The 24,100-nt window shown below is 46.4% G+C and overlaps 2 protein-coding genes across 2 annotated transcripts in view; one reads left to right on the top strand and one right to left on the bottom strand.

Annotated features, from left to right (window-relative positions):
• Positions 1-8,351: 8,351 nt before the first annotated feature.
• On the bottom strand, positions 8,352-14,773 carry EPCAM (epithelial cell adhesion molecule). Its single transcript, XM_083856549.1, has 9 exons — positions 14,685-14,773; positions 14,221-14,325; positions 13,404-13,644; positions 13,064-13,129; positions 11,911-11,974; positions 11,440-11,541; positions 11,076-11,273; positions 10,612-10,653; positions 8,352-9,973 (listed from the first exon to the last, which is right to left on the bottom strand). Exons 1-9 carry the CDS (start codon positions 14,749-14,751, stop codon positions 9,932-9,934), a joined length of 927 nt encoding a protein of 308 aa, XP_083712675.1. The 5' UTR covers positions 14,752-14,773; the 3' UTR covers positions 8,352-9,931.
• A 1,048-nt stretch (positions 14,774-15,821) lies between these two features.
• The window catches only part of SPDYA (speedy/RINGO cell cycle regulator family member A), a 13,677-nt gene continuing 5,398 nt past the window's right edge, over positions 15,822-24,100 (top strand). The window contains exon 1 of the mRNA XM_083858404.1: positions 15,822-15,890. Within this exon, the coding sequence (XP_083714530.1) occupies positions 15,887-15,890 (4 nt within the window). The 5' untranslated portion in view covers positions 15,822-15,886. The remainder of the gene's footprint in view (positions 15,891-24,100) is intronic.

Genomic DNA, 24,100 nt, shown 5'->3' with positions numbered 1-24,100 from the left:
ACGTGACTCCCATATTAGGAAGTGGGAAAACACGTGACTCCCATACCCGGAAGTGGGAAAACACGTGACTCCCATACCCGGAAGTGGGAAAACACGTGACTTCCCATACCCGGAAGTGGGAAAACACGTGACTTCCCGACCCGGAAGTGGGAAAACACGTGACTTCCCATACCCGGAAGTGGGAAAACACGTGACTCCCATATTAGGAAGTGGGAAAACACGTGACTCCCATACCCGGAAGTGGGAAAACACGTGACTCCCATATTAGGAAGTGGGAAAACACGTGACTCCCATATTAGGAAGTGGGAAAACACGTGACTTCCCGTACCCGGAAGTGGGAAAACACGTGACTTCCCGACCCGGAAGTGGGAAAACACGTGACTCCCATACCCGGAAGTGGGAAAACACGTGACTTCCGTACCCGGAAGTGGGAAAACACGTGACTTCCCATACCCGGAAGTGGGAAAACACGTGACTCCCATATTAGGAAGTGGGAAAACACGTGACTTCCCATATTAGGAAGTGGGAAAACACGTGACTCCCATACCCGGAAGTGGGAAAACACGTGACTCCCATACCCGGAAGTGGGAAAACACGTGACTCCCATATTAGGAAGTGGGAAAACACGTGACTCCCCGTACCCGGAAGTGGGAAAACACGTGACTTCCCGACCCGGAAGTGGGAAAACACGTGACTCCCATACCCGGAAGTGGGAAAACACGTGACTTCCGTACCCGGAAGTGGGAAAACACGTGACTTCCCGACCCGGAAGTGGGAAAACACGTGACTCCCATATTAGGAAGTGGGAAAACACGTGACTCCCATATTAGGAAGTGGGAAAACACGTGACTCCCATACCCGGAAGTGGGAAAACACGTGACTCCCATATTAGGAAATGGGAAAACACGTGACTTCCCGACCCGGAAGTGGGAAAACACGTGACTCCCATATTAGGAAGTGGGAAAACACGTGACTCCCATATTAGGAAGTGGGAAAACACGTGACTTCCCGACCCGGAAGTGGGAAAACACGTGACTCCCATATTAGGAAGTGGGAAAACACGTGACTCCCATATTAGGAAGTGGGAAAACACGTGACTTCCCATATTAGGAAGTGGGAAAACACGTGACTCCCATACCCGGAAGTGGGAAAACACGTGACTTCCCATACCCGGAAGTGGGAAAACACGTGACTCCCATATTAGGAAGTGGGAAAACACGTGACTCCCATACCCGGAAGTGGGAAAACACGTGACTTCCCATATTAGGAAGTGGGAAAACACGTGACTCCCCGTACCCGGAAGTGGGAAAACACGTGACTCCCATATTAGGAAATGGGAAAACACGTGACTCCCATATTAGGAAGTGGGAAAACACGTGACTCCCATACCCGGAAGTGGGAAAACACGTGACTCCCATACCCGGAAGTGGGAAAACACGTGACTTCCCGACCCGGAAGTGGGAAAACACGTGACTCCCATATTAGGAAGTGGGAAAACACGTGACTCCCATATTAGGAAGTGGGAAAACACGTGACTCCCATACCCGGAAGTGGGAAAACACGTGACTCCCATACCCGGAAGTGGGAAAACACGTGACTCCCATACCCGGAAGTGGGAAAACACGTGACTTCCCGACCCGGAAGTGGGAAAACACGTGACTCCCATACCCGGAAGTGGGAAAACATGTGACTTCCCGACCCGGAAGTGGTAAAACATGTGACTCCCATATTAGGAAGTGGGAAAACACGTGACTTCCATACCCGGAAGTGGGAAAACACGTGACTTCCCGACCCGGAAGTGGGAAAACACGTGACTCCCATATTAGGAAGTGGGAAAACACGTGACTTCCCATACCCGGAAGTGGGAAAACACGTGACTCCCATATTAGGAAATGGGAAAACACGTGACTCCCATATTAGGAAGTGGGAAAACACGTGACTTCCCGACCCGGAAGTGGGAAAACACGTGACTTCCCGACCCGGAAGTGGGAAAACACGTGACTCCCATATTAGGAAGTGGGAAAACACGTGACTCCCATACCCGGAAGTGGGAAAACACGTGACTTCCCATACCCGGAAGTGGGAAAACACGTGACTTCCCGACCCGGAAGTGGGAAAACACGTGACTCCCATATTAGGAAGTGGGAAAACACGTGACTTCCCGACCCGGAAGTGGGAAAACACGTGACTCCCATATTAGGAAGTGGGAAAACACGTGACTCCCATATTAGGAAGTGGGAAAACACGTGACTCCCATACCCGGAAGTGGGAAAACACGTGACTTCCCATACCCGGAAGTGGGAAAACACGTGACTTCCCGACCCGGAAGTGGGAAAACACGTGACTCCCATATTAGGAAATGGGAAAACACGTGACTCCCATATTAGGAAGTGGGAAAACACGTGACTTCCCATACCCGGAAGTGGGAAAACACGTGACTTCCCGACCCGGAAGTGGGAAAACACGTGACTCCCATACCCGGAAGTGGGAAAACACGTGACTTCCCGACCCGGAAGTGGTAAAACACGTGACTCCCATATTAGGAAGTGGGAAAACACGTGACTTCCATACCCGGAAGTGGGAAAACACGTGACTTCCCGACCCGGAAGTGGGAAAACACGTGACTCCCATATTAGGAAGTGGGAAAACACGTGACTTCCCATACCCGGAAGTGGGAAAACACGTGACTTCCCATACCCGGAAGTGGGAAAACACGTGACTTCCCATACCCGGAAGTGGGAAAACACGTGACTTCCCATACCCGGAAGTGGGAAAACACGTGACTTCCCCGACCCGGAAGTGGGAAAACACGTGACTCCCATACCCGGAAGTGGGAAAACACGTGACTTCCCGACCCGGAAGTGGGAAAACACGTGACTCCCATACCCGGAAGTGGGAAAACACGTGACTTCCCGACCCGGAAGTGGGAAAACACGTGACTTCCCGACCCGGAAGTGGGAAAACACGTGACTCCCATATTAGGAAGTGGGAAAACACGTGACTTCCATACCCGGAAGTGGGAAAACACGTGACTCCCATATTAGGAAGTGGGAAAACACGTGACTCCCATATTAGGAAGTGGGAAAACACGTGACTTCCCGACCCGGAAGTGGGAAAACACGTGACTTCCATACCCGGAAGTGGGAAAACACGTGACTCCCATATTAGGAAGTGGGAAAACACGTGACTTCCCGACCCGGAAGTGGGAAAACACGTGACTTCCCGACCCGGAAGTGGGAAAACACGTGACTCCCATATTAGGAAGTGGGAAAACACGTGACTCCCATACCCGGAAGTGGGAAAACACGTGACTCCCATATTAGGAAGTGGGAAAACACGTGACTCCCATATTAGGAAGTGGGAAAACACGTGACTTCCCGACCCGGAAGTGGGAAAACACGTGACTCCCATACCCGGAAGTGGGAAAACACGTGACTTCCCGACCTGGAAGTGGGAAAACACGTGACTCCCATATTAGGAAGTGGGAAAACACGTGACTCCCATACCCGGAAGTGGGAAAACACGTGACTCCCATACCCGGAAGTGGGAAAACACGTGACTTCCCGACCCGGAAGTGGGAAAGCACGTGACTCCCATATTAGGAAGTGGGAAAACACGTGACTTCCCATACCCGGAAGTGAGAAAACACGTGACTCCCATACCCGGAAGTGGGAAAACACGTGACTCCCATATTAGGAATTGGGAAAACACGTGACTCCCATACCCGGAAGTGGGAAAACACGTGACTTCCCATATTAGGAAGTGGGAAAACACGTGACTCCCATACCCGGAAGTGGGAAAACACGTGACTCCCATACCCGGAAGTGGGAAAACACGTGACTCCCATACCCGGAAGTGGGAAAACACGTGACTCCCATATTAGGAAGTGGGAAAACACGTGACTCCCATACCCGGAAGTGGGAAAACACGTGACTCCCATACCCGGAAGTGGGAAAACACGTGACTTCCCATATTAGGAAGTGGGGAAACACGTGACGCCCATATTAGGAAGTGGGAAAACACGTGACTCCCATACCCGGAAGTGGGAAAACACGTGACTCCCATATTAGGAAGTGGGAAAACACGTGACTCCCATACCCGGAAGTGGGAAAACACGTGACTTCCCGACCCGGAAGTGGGAAAACACGTGACTCCCATATTAGGAAGTGGGAAAACACATGACTCCCATATTAGGAATTGGGAAAACACGTGACTCCCATACCCGGAAGTGGGAAAACACGTGACTTCCCGACCCGGAAGTGGGAAAACACGTGACTTCCCATATTAGGAAGTGGGAAAACACGTGACTTCCCGACCCGGAAGTGGGAAAACACGTGACTTCCATACCCGGAAGTGGGAAAACACGTGACTTCCCGACCCGGAAGTGGGAAAACACGTGACTCCCATATTAGGAAGTGGGAAAACACGTGACTTCCCATACCCGGAAGTGGGAAAACACGTGACTTCCCGACCCGGAAGTGGGAAAACACGTGACTCCCATATTAGGAAGTGGGAAAACACGTGACTCCCATACCCGGAAATGGGAAAACACGTGACTCCCATATTAGGAAGTGGGAAAACACGTGACTCCCATATTAGGAAGTGGGAAAACACGTGACTTCCGTACCCAGAAATGGGAAAACACGTGACTCCCATATTAGGAAGTGGGAAAACACGTGACTTCCCGACCCGGAAGTGGGAAAACACGTGACTCCCATATTAGGAAGTGGGAAAACACGTGACTCCCATACCCGGAAGTGGGAAAACACGTGACTTCCCATACCCGGAAGTGGGAAAACACGTGACTTCCCGACCCGGAAGTGGGAAAACACGTGACTCCCATATTAGGAAATGGGAAAACACGTGACTCCCATATTAGGAAGTGGGAAAACACGTGACTTCCCGACCCGGAAGTGGGAAAACACGTGACTCCCATACCCGGAAGTGGGAAAACACGTGACTCCCATATTAGGAAGTGGGAAAACACGTGACTCCCATATTAGGAAGTGGGAAAACACGTGACTCCCATACCCGGAAGTGGGAAAACACGTGACTTCCCGACCCGGAAGTGGGAAAACACGTGACTCCCATATTAGGAAGTGGGAAAACACGTGACTTCCCGACCCGGAAGTGGGAAAACACGTGACTCCCATATTAGGAAGTGGGAAAACACGTGACTCCCATATTAGGAAGTGGGAAAACACGTGACTCCCATACCCGGAAGTGGGAAAACACGTGACTTCCCGACCCGGAAGTGGGAAAACACGTGACTCCCATATTAGGAAGTGAGAAAACACGTGACTCCCATACCCGGAAGTGGGAAAACACGTGACTCCCATACCCGGAAGTGGGAAAACACGTGACTTCCCATACCCGGAAGTGGGAAAACACGTGACTCCCATATTAGGAAGTGGGAAAACACGTGACTCCCATACCCGGAAGTGGGAAAACACGTGACTCCCATACCCGGAAGTGGGAAAACACGTGACTCCCATATTAGGAAGTGGGAAAACACGTGACTTCCCATACCCGGAAGTGGGAAAACACGTGACTCCCATACCCGGAAGTGGGGAAACACGTGACTTCCCGACCCGGAAGCGGGAAAACACGTGACTCCCATATTAGGAAGTGGGAAAACACGTGACTTCCCGACCCGGAAGTGGGAAAACACGTGACTCCCATATTAGGAAGTGGGAAAACACGTGACTCCCATACCCGGAAGTGGGAAAACACGTGACTTCCCGACCCGGAAGTGGGAAAACACGTGACTTCCCGACCCGGAAGTGGGAAAACACGTGACTCCCATATTAGGAAGTGGGAAAACACGTGACTCCCATACCCGGAAGTGGGAAAACACGTGACTCCCCGACCCGGAAGTGGGAAAACACGTGACTTCCCATATTAGGAAGTGAGAAAACACGTGACTCCCATACCCGGAAGTGGGAAAACACGTGACTCCCATACCCGGAAGTGGGAAAACATGTGACTTCCCATATTAGGAAGTGGGAAAACACGTGACTTCCCGACCCGGAAGTGGGAAAACACGTGACTTCCCGACCCGGAAGTGGGAAAACACGTGACTCCCATACCCGGAAGTGGGGAAACACGTGACTCCCATATTAGGAAGTGGGAAAACACGTGACTCCCATACCCGGAAGTGGGAAAACACGTGACTTCCCGACCCGGAAGTGGGAAAACACGTGACTCCCATATTAGGAAGTGGGAAAACACGTGACTCCCATACCCGGAAGTGGGAAAACACGTGACTTCCCGACCCGGAAGTGGGAAAACACGTGACTCCCATACCCGGAAGTGGGAAAACACGTGACTCCCATATTAGGAAGTGGGAAAACACGTGACTTCCCATACCCGGAAGTGGGAAAACACGTGACTCCCATATTAGGAAGTGGGAAAACACGTGACTCCCATACCCGGAAGTGGGAAAACACGTGACTCCCATATTAGGAAGTGGGAAAACACGTGACTTCCCATACCCGGAAGTGGGAAAACACGTGACTTCCCGACCCGGAAGTGGGAAAACACGTGACTCCCATATTAGGAAGTGAGAAAACACGTGACTCCCATACCCGGAAGTGGGAAAACACGTGACTCTTATACCCGGAAGTGGGAAAACACGTGACTCCCATATTAGGAAGTGGGAAAACACGTGACTCCCATACCCGGAAGTGGGAAAACACGTGACTTCCCGACCCGGAAGTGGGAAAACACGTGACTCCCATATTAGGAAGTGGGAAAACACGTGACTCCCATACCCGGAAGTGGGAAAACACGTGACTCCCATATTAGGAAGTGGGAAAACACGTGACTCCCATATTAGGAAGTGGGAAAACACGTGACTTCCCATATTAGGAAGTGGGAAAACACGTGACTCCCATATTAGGAAGTGGGAAAACACGTGACTCCCATACCCGGAAGTGGGAAAACACGTGACTCCCATATTAGGAAGTGGGAAAACACGTGACTCCCATACCCGGAAGTGGGAAAACACGTGACTCCCATATTAGGAAGTGGGAAAACACGTGACTCCCATACCCGGAAGTGGGAAAACACGTGACTTCCCGACCCGGAAGTGGGAAAACACGTGACTCCCATACCCGGAAGTGGGAAAACACGTGACTTCCCGACCCGGAAGTGGGAAACACGTGGCTCCCATACCCGGAAATGGGAAAACACGTGACTCCCATACCCGGAAGTGGGAAAACACGTGACTCCCATACCCGGAAGTGGGAAAACACGTGACTCCCATACCCGGAAGTGGGAAAACACGTGACTTCCTATACCGGAAGTGGGAAAACACGTGATTCTCATACCCGGAAGTGGGAAAACACGTGACTCCCATACCCGGAAGTGGGAAAATACGTGACTCCCATACCCGGAAATGGGAAAACACGTGAGTCCCATATTAGGAAGTGGGAAAACACGTGACTTCCATACCCGGAAGTGGGAAAACACGTGACTTCCATACCCGGAAGTGGGGAAGCACGTGATTCCCCATACCCGGAAGTGGGAAAACACGTGACTTCCCCGACCCGGAAGTGGGAAAACACGTGACTTCCCGACCCGGAAGTGGGGAAGCACGTGACTCCCCATACCCGGAAGTGGGAAAACACGTGACTTCCCCGACCCCGGAAGTGGGAAAACACGTGACTTCCCGACCCGGAAGTGGGAAAACACGTGACTTCCCCTATTAGGAAGTGGGGAAACACGTGACTTCCGTACCCGGAAGTGGGAAAACACGTGACTCCCATATTAGGAAGTGGGGAAACACGTGACTTCCGTACCCGGAAGTGGGAAAACACGTGACACCCCGACCCGGAAGTGGGAAAACACGTAACACCCCCGACCCGGAAGTGAGAAAACACGTGACACTCATCCTCGTCCTCAAGGGCGAATCGGGCTGCAAAATCCCTTGAGCCACCATTCTAAGAGCTGATTAATAAAGGCATTTTAAGGAGAAAAATATTATCTCCGCCCATTTTTAACAACGCCCTGTAGTGTGGGAAAAGCAGGGAGAAGATGATGTTCAAACAAACCGATCGGGACAAGGTCCAGGCCACACAGCAGCCACCAGCCCGTCCAGTCAAGCCTGCACAGGTGCAGCCCCAGCCCAGCCACAGAACACAACAGCTCTTTCCATCAGCCCACAGGCCAGAAACCCGGTGTGAAAGGGGGAGGGAAGGAGGAGAGGAAATAATGCCATTAGAAGACTGGGGAGAAGAAAGAAAGGGCAAGGATTCCCACAGTGCACACGTTTAAGGAAGTGGAGGAGGAGGAGACTGAAGCACTGGGGAAGACAAGAACACACACAAGTCACCACACAAGACCACCTCACTGAAAACTTGACTTTATTTGGTTAACAGCTTAACAGAATTGTACAAAATTCATCACACCCCACAGCAGAGCGCCCACATACCTGGGGAGAGAGGGAATGGCACAGATCAGCAGAGGGAGAGCCTGCCCTGCAGAAGTCAGCACTGACAAAGCTGCCTGAAAAGGCTGCAAAACATTCCAGTAAATGCCCTGCTTCAGGAGTTTTGTGCAATATCCCACACGGCACTGCATGCACGAGGTACCACCCTGTTGAAGGGCAGAAGGGATACTGGTGAGCTGTGACAGTGGAGCTGACAGCACCACAGCTCAGCAACTCCCCTGTGCTATCTAGCAGGCACACTGATGGGGCACACTTCACATTTAATTTCATGAACAGGACCTTGAATATCCTCTAGTAGTTTATCCTACTTTTCCTGTTCTAGCCAGGGTGGGTCAAAACATGCACCACATTAGTAACAAGGTTTGTCATTCAGTTCCTTATCTTGCATCTCATTATTTCTTTGGCAACACGAGTTACAGCATTTCCTTTATAAATCAGACACGCTGCAGGGATTGCCAGCCAACATCCATGGCACAGGTAACTGACTGCCAAGGCAAGCTCTCACGTCCAGGGAAGGCTGTGGGAGGCTGAGAGCCTGTGAACTCTGCTCAGCATCTATGGCACACAACAGGAATGACAGCAGAAACGGCTTTTTGCTGTGCAACAGCTCTGCCACAGACAAAATCACAGTAATGGGGTAAATTGTCCTCTGCCAGCTCCACCATCAGATGCCAGGCCTGCCCACCCCCAACCCTGCACCAGAGAGGTCCTGGGCCAGAGGCTTATTTTAAATACTTACACAGCATTGGAAACATCAGTCTATGCAGTCTCAGCCTGTTCATTTTTTATACAACAATCTGTATAGTAGCATTTCACTCTGGTTGCTTACTTTCCACAGCTTCAAGAAAAAATATCATACTACTGAGATAGTAGATGGCTAAAAAAAATGCTAATTGGAGATCTAGAATATTTTCAAGTATGCTGAGGTTCAATGCTTTAAGGAATCAAACTACAGATTTGGAAGCATGATGATTTAGCAGATTATCATTTCACCGTGGAAGAATTAGAAGCCTGTTTCAAAGTTTTTATTAATTCAAGTCATAAAAAAGTTACAGCAACTTCAAATATGTACAAACTGCCATAAAAACGCTGTGTTCACTTAGACAGGAAAAAGTCTCATTACAACATCATGGCTACAAAATCATTACTTCCAATAAAACTCCCACAAGGGTAAAATAACCATTTATGCACGTATGCTCCAAAACCCCAGTAACAGCAGTTGTCAACTCATTTCATCATCGATAACAAAAAAAATCAGGGAGCAATAGTTAAGTTTTACTTGAGTAAGAATGGGGCATTTAATTCTCAACAAACAGTAAAAGTAGTTGAATGGTTACCACTCTTGGTTGCTAAGAGTTTTAACAATCATTTAGTGAGCACAATTGCCTCCCTTTCAGGAGGAAACTTGAGTTAGGATTCATGCCTCCAATGCTTCTGTTTTCTTCTTGCTTGAATCTGGCTTGTCTTCAGTTGATATGGTTAAGCATTCAGTCCTCTATGCATTTCATTCATTTCCTTCATCTGGAGGAGAGAAGGTAGAGGGAGATCAACATCTGTGCTACTTCTAAACTTCAAGAGTCAGTAAGTCATTGGGACTTAACAGCCCAGATTTTCATTAGCAAATGGATTTGATGCAGCACTAACATAAAGCCACCAGATTAAAAAAGAAAAAAAAGCACGACTTAGGGTACATGCAGGAAGCAGACAACACTATTTAGCTACAACATTGTTTGGATTCCTTCACAAAAGGCTCCACACTAGCCCCTGAAGCACCATTTGCTATTCCATTGGAAAGCAGCTCTTGAAAGGAAACCTGGAAGACCCAGGCAAACACCTCAGTAAAGGTCTTAGTCACAGAACAAGACTATCAGCACTTCCTGTGGATTGCAGGCCCTATGCTATACATATGTAAAATAGAACTGGCAGGAAAACCGAACCCCACCCCACAGCCCTGAGAAAAGCAGCAGATCACCAGCTGCCTTTGAAACTAGTGCAGAACTACACCGAGGTGAATCTAGCTACGGAATTTGAATACTTTCAGTCTCCTTGAACACATCTGAAGCACCCAAAGGGAGTTTTTAACCTACAGCAAGCTTGGGAGTTTCTGGATTCTGGTCAACCTCCTCCCCACACAAGCACCACAAACAGAAATTAATTACCTCAGCTTTCTCGTACTTCCCTTTCCTCCTCCTTGTCAGGACCTGTAAGAGAAAGATACAGTATTTTTTAAGTCTTGATATACAGTAACTTCCGTTTATGTATACAGTAATACAGTAACTTCATCTGGTTTTGACTTTAAAAACACAAGACTTGAAGCTGTCCGTTCCCCATCCTTCAGAAGTGAGGTGGGTACAAACGAGCTTGTCTGTCACTCTGAACTGCTTTAAACCAGGAGGTACTTTGTTCACCTCTGTGAATTGCCCCCAGCACTTGTTCTCCGGGTGACACCTTCAGCTGTAACCTGGAACAGTGGCAGTGTGCCCATCACCAATTTCCCATCTCCCAAGTCTGAAGAAGCAACCAATTCACAAAGGGAGACTTTCCATCAGAGTCCAAACACGTATGTTGTTGCTTCCCAAATTGTACCAATACCACTCTGCTTGGCAACTTTATTAGAACTTACCAGAACAACAATTGCAGCCACTATTGCTATTACTACCACTACAATGACAGCAATAAGGCCAGGAGTGAGAGACTTCATGGAAAACTCTGGTGCTATTTCATCAACATAGTAGACCACTGTCTTCTCCAGCTTCACCGGTTCATTGTCAATGCTGATGTTTATCCCGGCATTATTATGAAAGATGGACTGACCTTTCACCTAAAACAGACAGGAAAAGAGAGACTTGCTAGTTGACATTGTAGGAAGGCATTTATCTCATCACAGAAATAATTCACCTTGCCTTAGCCAGTACACAGCCAGACTCCCAAGAGCAGTGCAAGACACACGCCCGGCCTCTGGCAGACTTTACCCGTGACACACTTACATCTTTCTCAAAGTAGTAGGCCACATCTGCTATATCCACATCTCCAACTGATTTGTCTGAGGAATTTTGCTTCAAATCAATAGTAATGTAAGGGTTTTCGTACTGCAATAAAAACATGGTGTGGTATTAAGAAGGAGGTCCTTTAAATCCAGCTATCAAATATTCACCAAACATTATGATCCAGTTTGTGAACTTGCATCCTGGATCAAGTTTATGGTTTTTGAACTCAAGCCAACTGTTTACAGTAGGATTCAAATTCCACTTTTTCAGCGAAGCAAAGAAGTTATCTACAGACTGAGGAGAGCAGTGTAGTTTCTCAGCATTTCTGTTCAGATATGCTATGTGCTAACTGCTCACTATTTTGAGAGCTTCTACTGAAACCCATGCAGTATTGCATTAGTCAAATACGAGTTTTTAAAGCTGTAACAAAACGAAGTTCTAATACTTTACTAAACATTATGTGCCTCTTACCAGAACACTGGTTATGTAGCGGCTATTCAGCTGATAACGACTGGTAATGGTGTCCGTGAAAAACCTGCAAGGATATGAAAGCCATAGCTGTTAAAACCAGTATTATTTCACACATATCATTTGAGGAGTAGGGAAGACCAGTATAATTGTTTCCTTCTGCAGTCTCTGTGCTGGGTGGACCTCAGCCAGCAGCTAAACCCTCACCTAGTCTCTCACTCACTTCCCCTGAGCAGGATCGGAAAGAGAATCAGAAGGGAAAAAGGAAGGGGGGAAAAAAAACCAAACCAGAACAACCCTCATCAGTTCAAATAAAGACAGTCTGGTAAGTGAAAGGGCTGGGTGGGGGAAATATAAAACCTCAAGTGATGTCAAAGCAATCAGTCATCACTGACAGATCAATGTCCAGCCAACCTCTGAGCAATGGCTACTTGGGGAAAAGACTTTCCCCCAGATTTATGGTTTAACGTGGCATTATACAATACAGGCTACCTGTTCAGTCAATTCAGGTCAGCCCTCTCCCCTTCCCAGCCTCTTGCCCATCCCCAACCTACTCCCTGGGGCAGCAGAGTCAGAGTTTGAGAAGGCCTTGACATTATCTCAGTGCTGTTCAGCAGTAGCTAAAACACCGGTGAATTAATCAACACCATTTTGATCACTGGTCTAAAATGCAGCACCACACCAACTGCTAGACAAGAGTTTTAGCAGTGCGAAGAGTTCAGAAGAAGAGCTAGAGGACAGAAGCTTTTGTTCTGGAAAGGAGGTGATCTAATAGCTATAAGTACACTTTTAACAAAATTAAGACAGAAAAAGGCTAAACTCAATTTCCCCCTGCTGCTCCTATGTAGTCCTTCGGGCATTTTTGTCAGCTTATTTTCTGAACAGTTTCATCCATTATCTTCCATTTCTTTTGGTACACTGATATGAGGGGGGAAAAAAACTAGCAACCCATTTTAAATGGAAGGGAATCTCTTTAGCAGTTAATTTGTTTCCAATACAAATTAAAGCAACTCTATGAGGAATCTGCAACTTGCTTCAAAATGTCTTACAAATGAGTTCACAGGTCTGACAATGCTTTTAGCAACTCTTTAGAAATACACTAGATATCTAGTAGGACATGCGTACGCTACCATGACATATTGGTATCATCACTTACTTCTTTAAAGATTCAGCGTTCAGAGGAGCACTTCTCTCAGCATGTTTCATTTCAATAATGATCCACCTGAAGTACAATGAATATTCTTGAAGTACATGCATATAAAACATACCCAAAAAAATCTAACCCCAGGCTAAAACGACAGAACAGTGAGACATAACCAAGGCGAGGAAAGTCTCTTCTAAACCCATTCAATGTCCCCTTCTTCTGAAGAAAAAACCCAGCAGTAACCAAGTGTTGATTGCTCCATCTTCATTCATCCCCAGTGCATCATTCACACGAGGCAGAGCCTCATACAGGAATGTTTTCATGTCACAGCACACCCAGCTGAAAGACTTACATCGTTCTGACTAATTGATTGCACTTCAAGTCTGCATCATGTTTGTCAGTTCTTCTAACTCCAGCTGTGTTCACACACCAACAGGTGGTTCCATTGCACTGCTTCGCCTTGAAAGCACCACTGTTTTCACACTCAGGATCATAGAGGCCATCGGTATCTTCAAATGCATCTTTGGGTTTCTCACGACGGCCCGATTTTGAGCCCGTCACTTCTGCTTTCATCAGCAGGCATTTTGAAGTCACTAGAAATAACCAGAAAATCGCGTTACGCAGCATCAGACCACGCACGTCCAAAAGAGAGCTCTGAGTCTGTACAAACACAAGGCGACATCAGCAGCAACCAGATTCATGGAAGAGCAGATGTCTAATGTGTAGGTGGTGCATAAAATCAATACAACTGGGGTATGTCAGCCTCTCAAGGCAAAGGCCTAACAAGTCCAGCCTTAGGACTCTCAGCTCCCATTTCTCACAGCCAGAGGGCTGCTCACAACTTAGCTGAGCTTGAACCCAGAGTGAGGTCTTGTCACAAGGCTCTTTCCCTCTAGATTTGTAGGAAAAGTGAGGATATGTGCTTGCAAGGAAGCTAAACACTCATCTTCCAAGAAATTCTGGCCACTAAAGAACAAATATTGAGGAGGAGGCGTGAGCCTACATCAGCACGAGCAGAGAACACGTATCTTCCCACACCAGTTGACCTGGAAGACCAGGAAGAAGGACTCCTTCCTTGCCTCCATTGTTTGCTGGGAACTCAACAGTGATTCTCCCATATTCCCCAGCGCGTTTCCGTGCCACCCACCCGGCCGTGCCCTTTTACTCACGGGTGGTGCAGTCCACGGAGACGCCGGACCCGATGGCGTCGCAGCGGCACCGCCCGTTGTCCTCCCTGCAGTTGGTGACACGCTTGTTCTTCTCGCAGACACAGGCTGCAAGGGAAGCGGGGCCGTGAGCCGGGCACCGCGGGGCACCGCCACCCGCGCTCTGCCCCCGGACAAAGCCGCCCCTCTCGGGCCGGGCGGGGCGTGCCCGCAGCCCCTGCTCTCCCTCCCTCCCTTCCTTCCCCGGCCAGGGCTCTCTGCGCAGCCCCGGCTCTCCCCTGGGGGCGAGGACAAAGGGGCGCCGTCGGGGCCAGGCTCTCCTGCCCCCGGAGAACGGGACGGGGGAACGGTGTCGCCGTTTGGGGCACGGGGCACCCAGCGGGGCGGGGCGGCCCCACCGAGAGCGGGGGCCGGGAGGGGGTCCCGGGCCCGGGCGGCTCGGCCAGGAGAGGGGCGCGGGCACTCACGGTTCTGGGCGGTGGCGGCGGCGCAGAGCACCAGCAGCAGCAGCGCGGCCCCGCAGAGCGGCTTCATGGCTGGGGCGGCGGCGGGGCGCGGGGCGGCCGGGGAAAGTCCTCGGGGTCCGGGCACAGACGGAGCGCTGCGTGCGCTGCAGCAGCGGCAGAGGAGCGGAGTGAGCCGCCCGACAGGTTCCGCAGGTGCTGTGGCGGCCGCGCCCTCCCGGCTCCGGTTACACCTGGGACGCGCGGGGGGAGCGGCGGCTCCTCCCCCCGGGCCCGCCGGGCGCGCTCTTAAACCGGGGCCGCCTCCTCCTCCCCCCGCCGCTGGGCGAAACTGGATGGGGCAGGGCGGGACCCGCTCCCGGCCCGGCCCCGGCAGCGCCTGTCCCGCGGAATGGCAATGGGGAGGGGGAGCGGCCCTGCCCTGCCCGCTTTTTACCCCGGCTGTGAAACCGCCCCGCCCGGGCGGAGGGGCGGCGGAACGGGGCTGTCGTGGGGCGCCGGGGGACAGCTGCTGTTCCCGCCGTCGAGGGGAAAGTGTTAGTCATGGCCGGGAGCTCCCGGTGTCATTGCCCCGTGAGTCACGGGCAGGGGGGCCGAGCCCGCTCCCTCCCGGCTCGGGGCTGCCCGCGCCCGCCGCTGACCTTTGGAGTGGAGGGGCGGTCCCGAGCTGTGCCCTGGCCTGGTGGCCCCCGGCTCGTCCCTGGGGACATGCCAGGGGTGTTACCACTCCTCTCTCGCCGAGCTGAGAGTCATCAGGGAATACTCGCCCTTTATAGCGAGCTCTGTTCCCATCCGGGAGTGTCGTGCGAGCAACTCTGCACTTGGCATAAGTTCTGATAATTCCTCAGTAAATTAAAAACCAGAATTCTTATCCGTATAGCGTGAGCACTTTCGTAAAGATCTTTCCCGATTACGCGTTTTGGTTTTATTTTCGTTTTTCGGTTCCTTTGTATAATACATACTAGATGTCTCTACTTTAAGGTTGCTCAGCAGATTCTCTCCTGGCGCTGCAGTGTCCTCAGTTCCCCGCTCAAAGCCCCGAGTGCTTTGTCTCCGAGCAGCGCGGCTTTGTGGGAACCTACAAAAGGGGAGGTAGTGCCAGAGCCCTGCCAGGTCGCCGAGGAGGAAACATGGGAAAAAGCCGCTTGCTGGCTTTAAGATGGCTTTCCAAAGTGTAAAAGCAACCCCAAAATGGAAGACAAAGGATGGGTATGGTGCACCAGAAATGCTTTATGAACCTTGAGTTTATTTATTCAGTTAAAAAATATGCATATATCTTTCTGAAAGACATATTAGCACCCTAGGAAAGCAAGTTATTTTAGTACAAAATAAAACCAGAATGACATTCTACCCAAAGACTTGAAGCTTCCTCTTACCAGTTCACTGCACAGCAAAAACACGTTTCTGCTTTTGCACAAACAGACGTCAGTAAGAGAAACTGTTCAAAACCTTGGTGTGTTTGAAGTGAAAGTGCCAGTGAACTATCTTAGTGTTTTTGTCTCTGTGTGCAGCTGTGTTTCTGTTGCACCTGGTTTTGTGTGTTGTTTTTGTCTCCAGTGCCCTGCTGCTGTCTTAGATGGGTCCAAGTTAAAGGAGTGCTCCTTGGGTTTGCTCCTGGTGCAGCCTGAATCAGAGTTTTGCAGCATTTATCTTGATTCTTTTTCTGGTTTTGTGTGGTTTCTGATTGATAAGTATGTTCTTCTGATACGCTTGTCAAAGACTCAAAAGGAAAGCTTGGCCTAGCAATATGAAAGCTTGGGAAGACTAAAGTCTCAGATATGGACTTCTAGCATTGCTTTCATCAAGTGATGGCACTTTCCAGAAAGATGAATAGTATCAGTAAGATCAGAAATGTCTGCCTTACTATGAACCTCTTATTCCATGTTAAAATACTGGTTTGTTTGAGATGAGAAGAATTGTTTTGTCATTATCAAATTGCCAAGCTGACCTACGTAAGCCTTGATAACCAGGACCAATAAATTTTATGATAGGATTTAGCCTTTATTTATTTTTTTAATATGTAAATGTTGAAGAACAGAACAGGCTGGGTACAGCTAGTCTTCTTTCTTCTCATCCTTGTTCTGTAGGTAAATCTCTGTGCCTAGTTTTACAAATCCAAATGTGAAGAAGTTATTGTTTAAACGTTGCCCAGTATTTTTGAAGGAGAGTTGCTCTGCGTGAGGTCATTCACCAGGAAGGCAATGGAAATGAGGGACCATTCACAGCAGAGTTAATCTTAACTCTCTTTCCAGGTTATTTCGAGGGCAGCTTCTCAGTACAATCAAAGCCAGTGGAGCAGACATATGAGGCTAACCAGGTACAAGGGCCTGAGTGTTGAAGTTTATTACACAGGTACCCTGGTGACTGGGTGGTTGGGAGACAGCGTTGTTTTTGTACCTCTTGTTGTGCTTGTACCTCTTTGTGCTGAAATACGTGACCGTATTCAATGGCTATTCTGTATTAGTTTTGCTCAGCACACAGCTCTAAAGGTAAGGCCTCCCATATTGGTTATAAACAGGATAATTTTATCAATTGTTGGAGATACCTCCTCTTATCAAATAGCTGACTGCTGATTAGGCACTGCAGTGTAGGCTAGTTGTGGTTTGCTCTTATTAAACATAATTGCAGCTCAGAGAAATTATAATTAAAATGCTACAGGCACATTGCTGACTCTACTATATAGCAAAAAAGAAAAGAAGTTTTGGTCACCAAACTCTGCATACACAAATTACGTAAACTTATATTGGGAAAAGTCATGTGATCTGTATTTTTCTACTTTTACTCTGTAATTTACATCGGATCCAGATTTGTTTGGAGAATAAAATATTAGTTCACTAAAATACTCAAGAGGCATTGACTCCAGAGGGAGATTTTCTGTTGACTTGAGTGAATCGGATCCAAGGAGATAAATCCAGCTCTTTCTGAAGCCAGTAAGAATTAGTGTGATACTGGGATGTGATGTGAGGTCATTTCCAGGTGTTCACCAGAAATTAGGTAAGTGGGCTTTGTGAAACTCCCCAGGCATAGAAAGGGGACAGAATCTACTTTCAGAGAAAGTCGCAAAGGTGTATGAGTCACTTGTGAAGTATCAGGAAACGATGCAAGGTGGGGCTGTGACATGCACTGTGGTCAGCAGATCAGAGAGATGAGTGGAGAGAGCGTGATCAATGCCACTGGGCTATTTGGCAATCTCAGTCTAACTGAGATTCTTCAGAGGCTGCAGCCTGATTGGTTATCTTTAGGAGGGTACACCCAAAACCAGAGTCTCAACCCTAGAAAATAGGTCATGTATGATACCAAATTGTGAAGCATAGTCTTATTAGTCTTTTTCTAACAAAATTAATGGCTTTTGAAAATTCATTACCTTTAACTGGCTAAGGCTGACAAAGACAGAAACAACCAGAAACACTGATGCTCGAAAGTGCCAACAGGTATTTTGGACAGCAGACATTGCTACATGTATCATTACATTATAGACTTGCTCAGGAACTTTTTATTAGGACAGCTTCAGAATGTTTGCATTCAACTTTTTTTGTCAGATTTCATCATCTGCTTAGAATGAAACCTTGAAAGAACTGTAGGAAAATGACTGTATTGAGAAATTATGTACATACCTTGTCCATTATGTGTTTCTGAAGATTCCATGTTGTCACAAATCAACACATTACAGTCCTGCTCAAAGGACTGTAATAAAACTGGTGCTTCTGAGTATTTTATTTTTCCTGCCTGTTTGAAAACCACCAGAAAACAGGTAAGTCTTGTTGACTTGCCCTGATTTGAATAATGAGAACATTTGGAGTCCTGGAGACCTTAAATGTCTTGCCTGTCTGGCAGTGGTCAAGTATAAAGCCAATAAGAAAATAAATGAGCAGTCATGACTTTCTGCTAACTGTCTAACTACTTCCAAACACTGGGGAAAAAAAAGCTATTTACACGTTTGGGTCTTTTTGGTCTGTTTGTAGATTATTACTTATTTTTTTAATAATACGGTGCTTGTGCATTGACAAAACTCTCATGCACACTGAAGATGCAAATTAGTTCAGAGGCAGTGGCAGCCCTGACAAAGCTGTCCTTGGCTTCAGAAACCCACAGCTTGGGCCTCTAGCAGGTTGGAGACCTTCGAAAGTAAGAGTAGCTACTAAGAGCTACGGGGCTGTTGGTTCAGAGGTTCATACAACTAGACAGGGTGTAGCCCACAGTAGAGAAATGCCCATGCAATTAATGTATGTTCTATTTGTGTCTTTGAGGATTATAGAAACCAACCTGTCTGATACGTTGTGGCATCCTCACCTCTCTGCCAGGGCTTAGTCGTAACTCCAGAGGGTGGGGCTGGTAACAGGTTTGTCACACTCATCTTTACCTACCTGAAAATGCATCTCCGTGGTTCTGATAATGACAGCATTTTTCGAACATCTATTGTCAGCATTCAAAGCCGCTTAAAATAAAGAGCATTAGGTGTAAAAACTGTAATAATTCCTCATCCAGACTACAGCACAGCAGCGAGGAAACCTAATTTCATACTGTGCCAAATCCCTCAAGTTTGTAGCATTTGGAAAGGGCTCAGAGGAAATCACAAGTCATTGTGAAAGAAGCTCTGTTTACACTAAAATTGTTTCAGTTTTGGCTTCAAAGGTACTTTATTTTTTTCCTCCCCTTTTAGCCATTCTCTGTGAAAGAAGATACAGACTGAACTTTATCAAAACACTTGTTGAAAATGATTTGAGAGAGTCATAAGTAGTTTTTAACATGTTTTATTGCATGACAACATCTCTGGGCTGTAGGCAGAACTGAAGCAGATGGTTATACAGAGAGAGGGTTGTCCTGTCTCTCAGTGTGGTGTTATCATTGAGTACTTCAGTCAGAAAACCTGCCATCGAGTTTACTTGTGCTGGACTTGAGCAGGTTGCCATGGGGCTAGTGAGCTTGTGGATTTACAGTTTGTCAGGTAAGCCAGGGCTGTAGCTGGCAGTGAGCAGAAGCCATGTATTCCTCAAGGAAAACAGGGTCACAGCATGCAGTTTCCAGGGAGCAGTTAACATGCTGTAAATCCCCACCCACTCTTGCCTCACTCTAATTTGTGTGCACAGTCATACCCCAAGCAAAGGTGAATAAATACACCCATGAGCTTGGGGAGGAGATCTCATCCCACAAACACCGGCACAATGAGCAGCAGAGAGTGGAGTTAAAAGAGCTGGGCATGCCATTATTGTTTTGCTTTTTTTTTGTCCCTCACTGAAATAAATTGCTTTTGTGTCGTGATTATTTTCATAGTTTGAGTTTCCCTTATTTTTTTTCAGTTAGCAATAGCTGTTACCAAAGTTCATCTGTTTCTCTTTGCACTTTAATTTACAGCCCTTGTACTAAGCATTTTATTGCTCCAACCTCTGAGTGAGAGAATTTTACAACTTATGATTACTGAACTTGGTGAAACAAGAACGTTTTTTGACCTGTTGTGGAGTAATTATAGACTCCATTGCTTCTTGGGAGGGGCATTCAATGTTTAACAAACTGTGGTGATTCTAATTTAACTGTGTGGAGCCTGGACCATTGGATGGGAATTAAAAAAAGTAAATCCTGGACTTTTTCCAGGTCATATTTTAACTTGTCTGGTTTTAGTCTCTAAAGGGCTGTCCTTGAAGTTCTGCCTTCCCACTACTGAACTTGATGCTGTTCCCTTCCTAGCAGTACAAGAGCATGGGAGGTAAATTATTTGCATATGAAAACAATTTCCTCTTGCTTCAGAAATTATAGCTACACTACTTTTGATTAATCCTTTCATGGGGTGAGTCTTTTGCCATGCCATGCAAATATGACTCTTGACAACAGAAAAATTGCCCTGTCTTAATTACCACTATTGTTTCGTATTATAGAAGCTGTGGTCATGGACAAAGATTCAATTGTGTTCAACAGTATAATAACAGAGATTAAATAGATACTATGTTTGAAAGCGTTTGTGACCTGAATTATGTGACCAGTAGACTTTGAAACTGGAAAACAAAATCGGAAAGATTAAGTGAGATTTATACATTTTGCCCAGTTATAGAATTATAAGCCAGCTAGCTAAAATTTGAAGGCTCCCACCTATTCTTTAGTCACTCAAACAGCTATTATTTAGGAAACTTGCTTTCAGGAAAAGAATTAGGATGTTCTTTTGAAACAATGTTTTTTCTACTTTTGATGTCCATAGATAATAACATAAGATGTATTTCCTGGATAATAGATTCCTTGGATGTTTTGTAGTTTAGTGCATTAATGTGTATGTAAACATTACATCAGTGAGGCAAAGCATTTGTAATATTTGCCAGATGGAATGAAACACTTTTTTGCTAATGCCATTTTATAAAAAATTACTTCTTATGTCAAATTCTTGAAACTTTCTCTGGTCAGCTACATTTTCACCTGGAAGATTTTCAAAGTCTGGTGTTTTTCAGTTGTTTCTGAGAGGAAAGAGGAGTAAAGGAGCAGGTGGGAAGTTCCCATTTCTCAGTGTGAACGCAGGCAATCCAGTCCCTCTGCGCATGCACAGCAGCACACGGGCAGCGCCCTGGGCACAGTTGCACACACCTGCTCCTTGCTCCTGCACCTGCCTCTCGGGAAGCCTGCTGCTCTTGGCATCTGGAGCAAATGTCTCCAGGGCCATGGAGGCAGAGAGGAGTCCTTTTTATTAGGGCTCTTTGCACAATTCAGCATGAAGAAACGGCACGGGCACAACTGGATAACACATATAGCCATGGCTATTAAATATTTGCAAATCCAAAATGCAATCTTCAGTGGCCAAAAAGACTTGGAATATGGTGGATGATGTCAGAAGGTTAAAGAAAAACATTGCACTGGACATTTCCCTTTAATGTAAAATATGCAGAGCTAGTTTTGAGTTACTGATGTTGAGAGATATCATTCATCTTTTGTGGTGTGATGGTGAAGACCTAATGTAGTCTATCTCATCTATTTATTTTTATAGAGAAATTGAGACTCTTCAGATAAGACTACTTTGTTTCATTTACAACCAGCACACAGGTGCCAATCCTTAAAAATAAATCTTAAAGGCTTCCCCTGTCTGCTTTGAATTAGTTAAGCTCATACAGGATATATCAGTCTATTTACAGTAGGAAAGAACAAGTTCAAACTTATGTCCCAGGCACTTTATGGAGATTTGTTTCTGCAAAGTGCTTGGCTGTTTTGAAGTATGCAGGAGCAGCAGGTTTAAACATGCACTGTGTTTGCTGGCAGCCTCCACTTTTCCTTTACCATTTGCTCCATTAGACTAGTCACTACACTTGTTGTTCACTGCATAATTTCCAAATCGTCTTTTCCTTCTAGCTCCTGAATTTCTCAGTACCTGAGAATAACTACAGCTGTTTTGGGACTTAAATATTAGAAAACACTGCTGTATGCTCAGATGTTCTTTTCATGTAAACAAAGCTGGAAACAATTTTCCTGCCCATCCATCAGTGATATACACTTAAGTGGCACTGAACCATTTTTAATTTTAATCATACTGTAATGTTCATCAAAAGCAAGGATTTAACTGCAAGGCACCTCTCCAGTATCCTTGCTTACTGGTCCCAGCAGCAAACTGGTAAAGTATGTTCAATTCATTATGCTTAGTCCTAGTCCAGGCACTGTGGAGCCCTAATAATTTGTTTCACACAACTCATCTAAATCCTTACTCTCTCTTCCCACATACAAAACAGGTTTCTGGTGACAGATGTGGGTTCAGGTGCTGGTTCATCTGCTCCTCTTTAACTTTCTTTAATTTCCTGCTGTGACTTGCTTACACCCTTTATTCTGAAAGAATTAACCTCACATTCAAAATTTGCTTTTTAGCTGCATGTTTCAGTTTCACTATGGGTCTTAAGGTTTTTATCCATGAGCATTTCATTTGGAATGTATTTGAGAGGCCAGGTTCCCCCAGCAGGGTCAGCAGTCATCTCTGCTGGGCAGAGAGACTTTTTTTCCTATTTCATTCTCTGCAGGAAATAGAAAAAGTCTCTAACTGAAAAATACATATTTTATTGTGGATTTAAAAGAGTCAGTGGTGGTTCTTCATGACTTTGTTTGAAAAGAAATACCAGGTGTTTTACTTAGGGTATTTTAGCTTTCTTAGGCAAAAAAAAAAAAAAAAAAAAAAAAAAAGTTCACTGGAAAGGATATGAGAGGCCAAAGACATCTCAAAAATATCAAAATCAGAAAAAAATTACATATATTCTAAACGTAATTTATAAAAAATACTACTCCTGTGTTTTTCCTGATGCTTCCTGATCTATATGTAAACAACTCATTCACTGAAAATTTTCAAGTTATTTTCTTCATTTAAAGGAATCAAACTGCTGTGCAGCTGCCTTTTTGGACCAATTTCTGGATAGCTATATAACTATATATCTCATATAATGGAGTTCCAGTGTATATATGGACCTTTTTTCCCCCAGAAATAAGATTTTTTAAGAATCCAGATCTTAGTAATTTTATTCAAATGAATTTTATATAAAATAATAATATATTACATATTTATTAAATATATTACATTTATTTTATGTAAATACACACATTTGTGTTTACATAAAAATGATTTATAAATTTGTGTATTAAAAAATTAATTTCAAACTGTGATTAAACATAGAGATGAAGAGTGGCTAAACTGATTTACTGGCCACCTAGAGGAAAGGTTGGGAAAGAGGTACAACATGAAACCCCGTGTCTTGGGCTGGACAAACGCTGCATTGTCTCGGTTCAAATCGCTGGTGGGGAAACAGCGCTCCCTGATGTCCAGTAAGCGACTTGGACGTCCAAAAGCTCCATTCTTCCCCATATTCTTGCATGAATTGTTCAACAACCTTCTGAATATTGTAGCTAACAAAAAGCAAAATTGGGAACGAGTTAATTCCACTATCTCATGCAGAAGACTTGGAGTCAGGTGAAGTTTTGTTTCCTTATCATCACTGGGTTCAGGGATCATCCTTTCCATGTTGATGTTTTTCCATAATGCTTCCAAGTTAAATCCTTGAGTCATCCCCTTCTCAGCCCTACCTCAGGCTGCAGAGTCCTGCAAGGAAAGAAGGGTAGAGTTCCAGATATTCTCACAGCTCCCTCTCACAAACTCAGTTTCCTCAAGAGTCTGATCCCATGTTGTGCAATGGGTCTGAGTCAGAGCAGAGACCTGAGTCCTGGCAGGCTGGGGACAGTCCTGGCAGGCTGCTGGGAGAGGCACAATACCTGTGCAATAACTTGATGGTGACAGATTTTTGAGTGAATAAAGAAGTCTGTTAATATTCTGTTGCAGAACCACCAGCCCAAAAATAATTTTGGAAGTGGGAGACCTACAGGAGGTTCTGTGTGGATAAAGATTGACATTTTAAGTCACTTTTTATGATGTAAAGAATAAGGAAGTATGGATGTCATAATTATCATTGCAGGTGTTT

Source organism: Zosterops lateralis (genome assembly GCF_965231275.1).
Source record: "Zosterops lateralis genome assembly, chromosome: 3".
Lineage (NCBI taxonomy): Eukaryota > Metazoa > Chordata > Aves > Passeriformes > Zosteropidae > Zosterops > Zosterops lateralis.
This window is presented reverse-complemented; position numbering and strand designations above follow the sequence as displayed.

Coding starts and splice junctions, on each gene's coding strand:
- EPCAM (XM_083856549.1), bottom strand. CDS start 14,751: ATGAAGCCGCTCTGCGGGGCCGCGCTGCTGCTGCTGGTGCTCTGCGCC. Junction 11,274..11,439: donor CCTACTACTTTGAGAAAGAT/GTAAGTGTGTCA, acceptor TGTCTGTTTTAG/GTGAAAGGTCAGTCCATCTT. Junction 10,654..11,075: donor TGGCTGCAATTGTTGTTCTG/GTAAGTTCTAAT, acceptor TTTCTCTTACAG/GTCCTGACAAGGAGGAGGAA.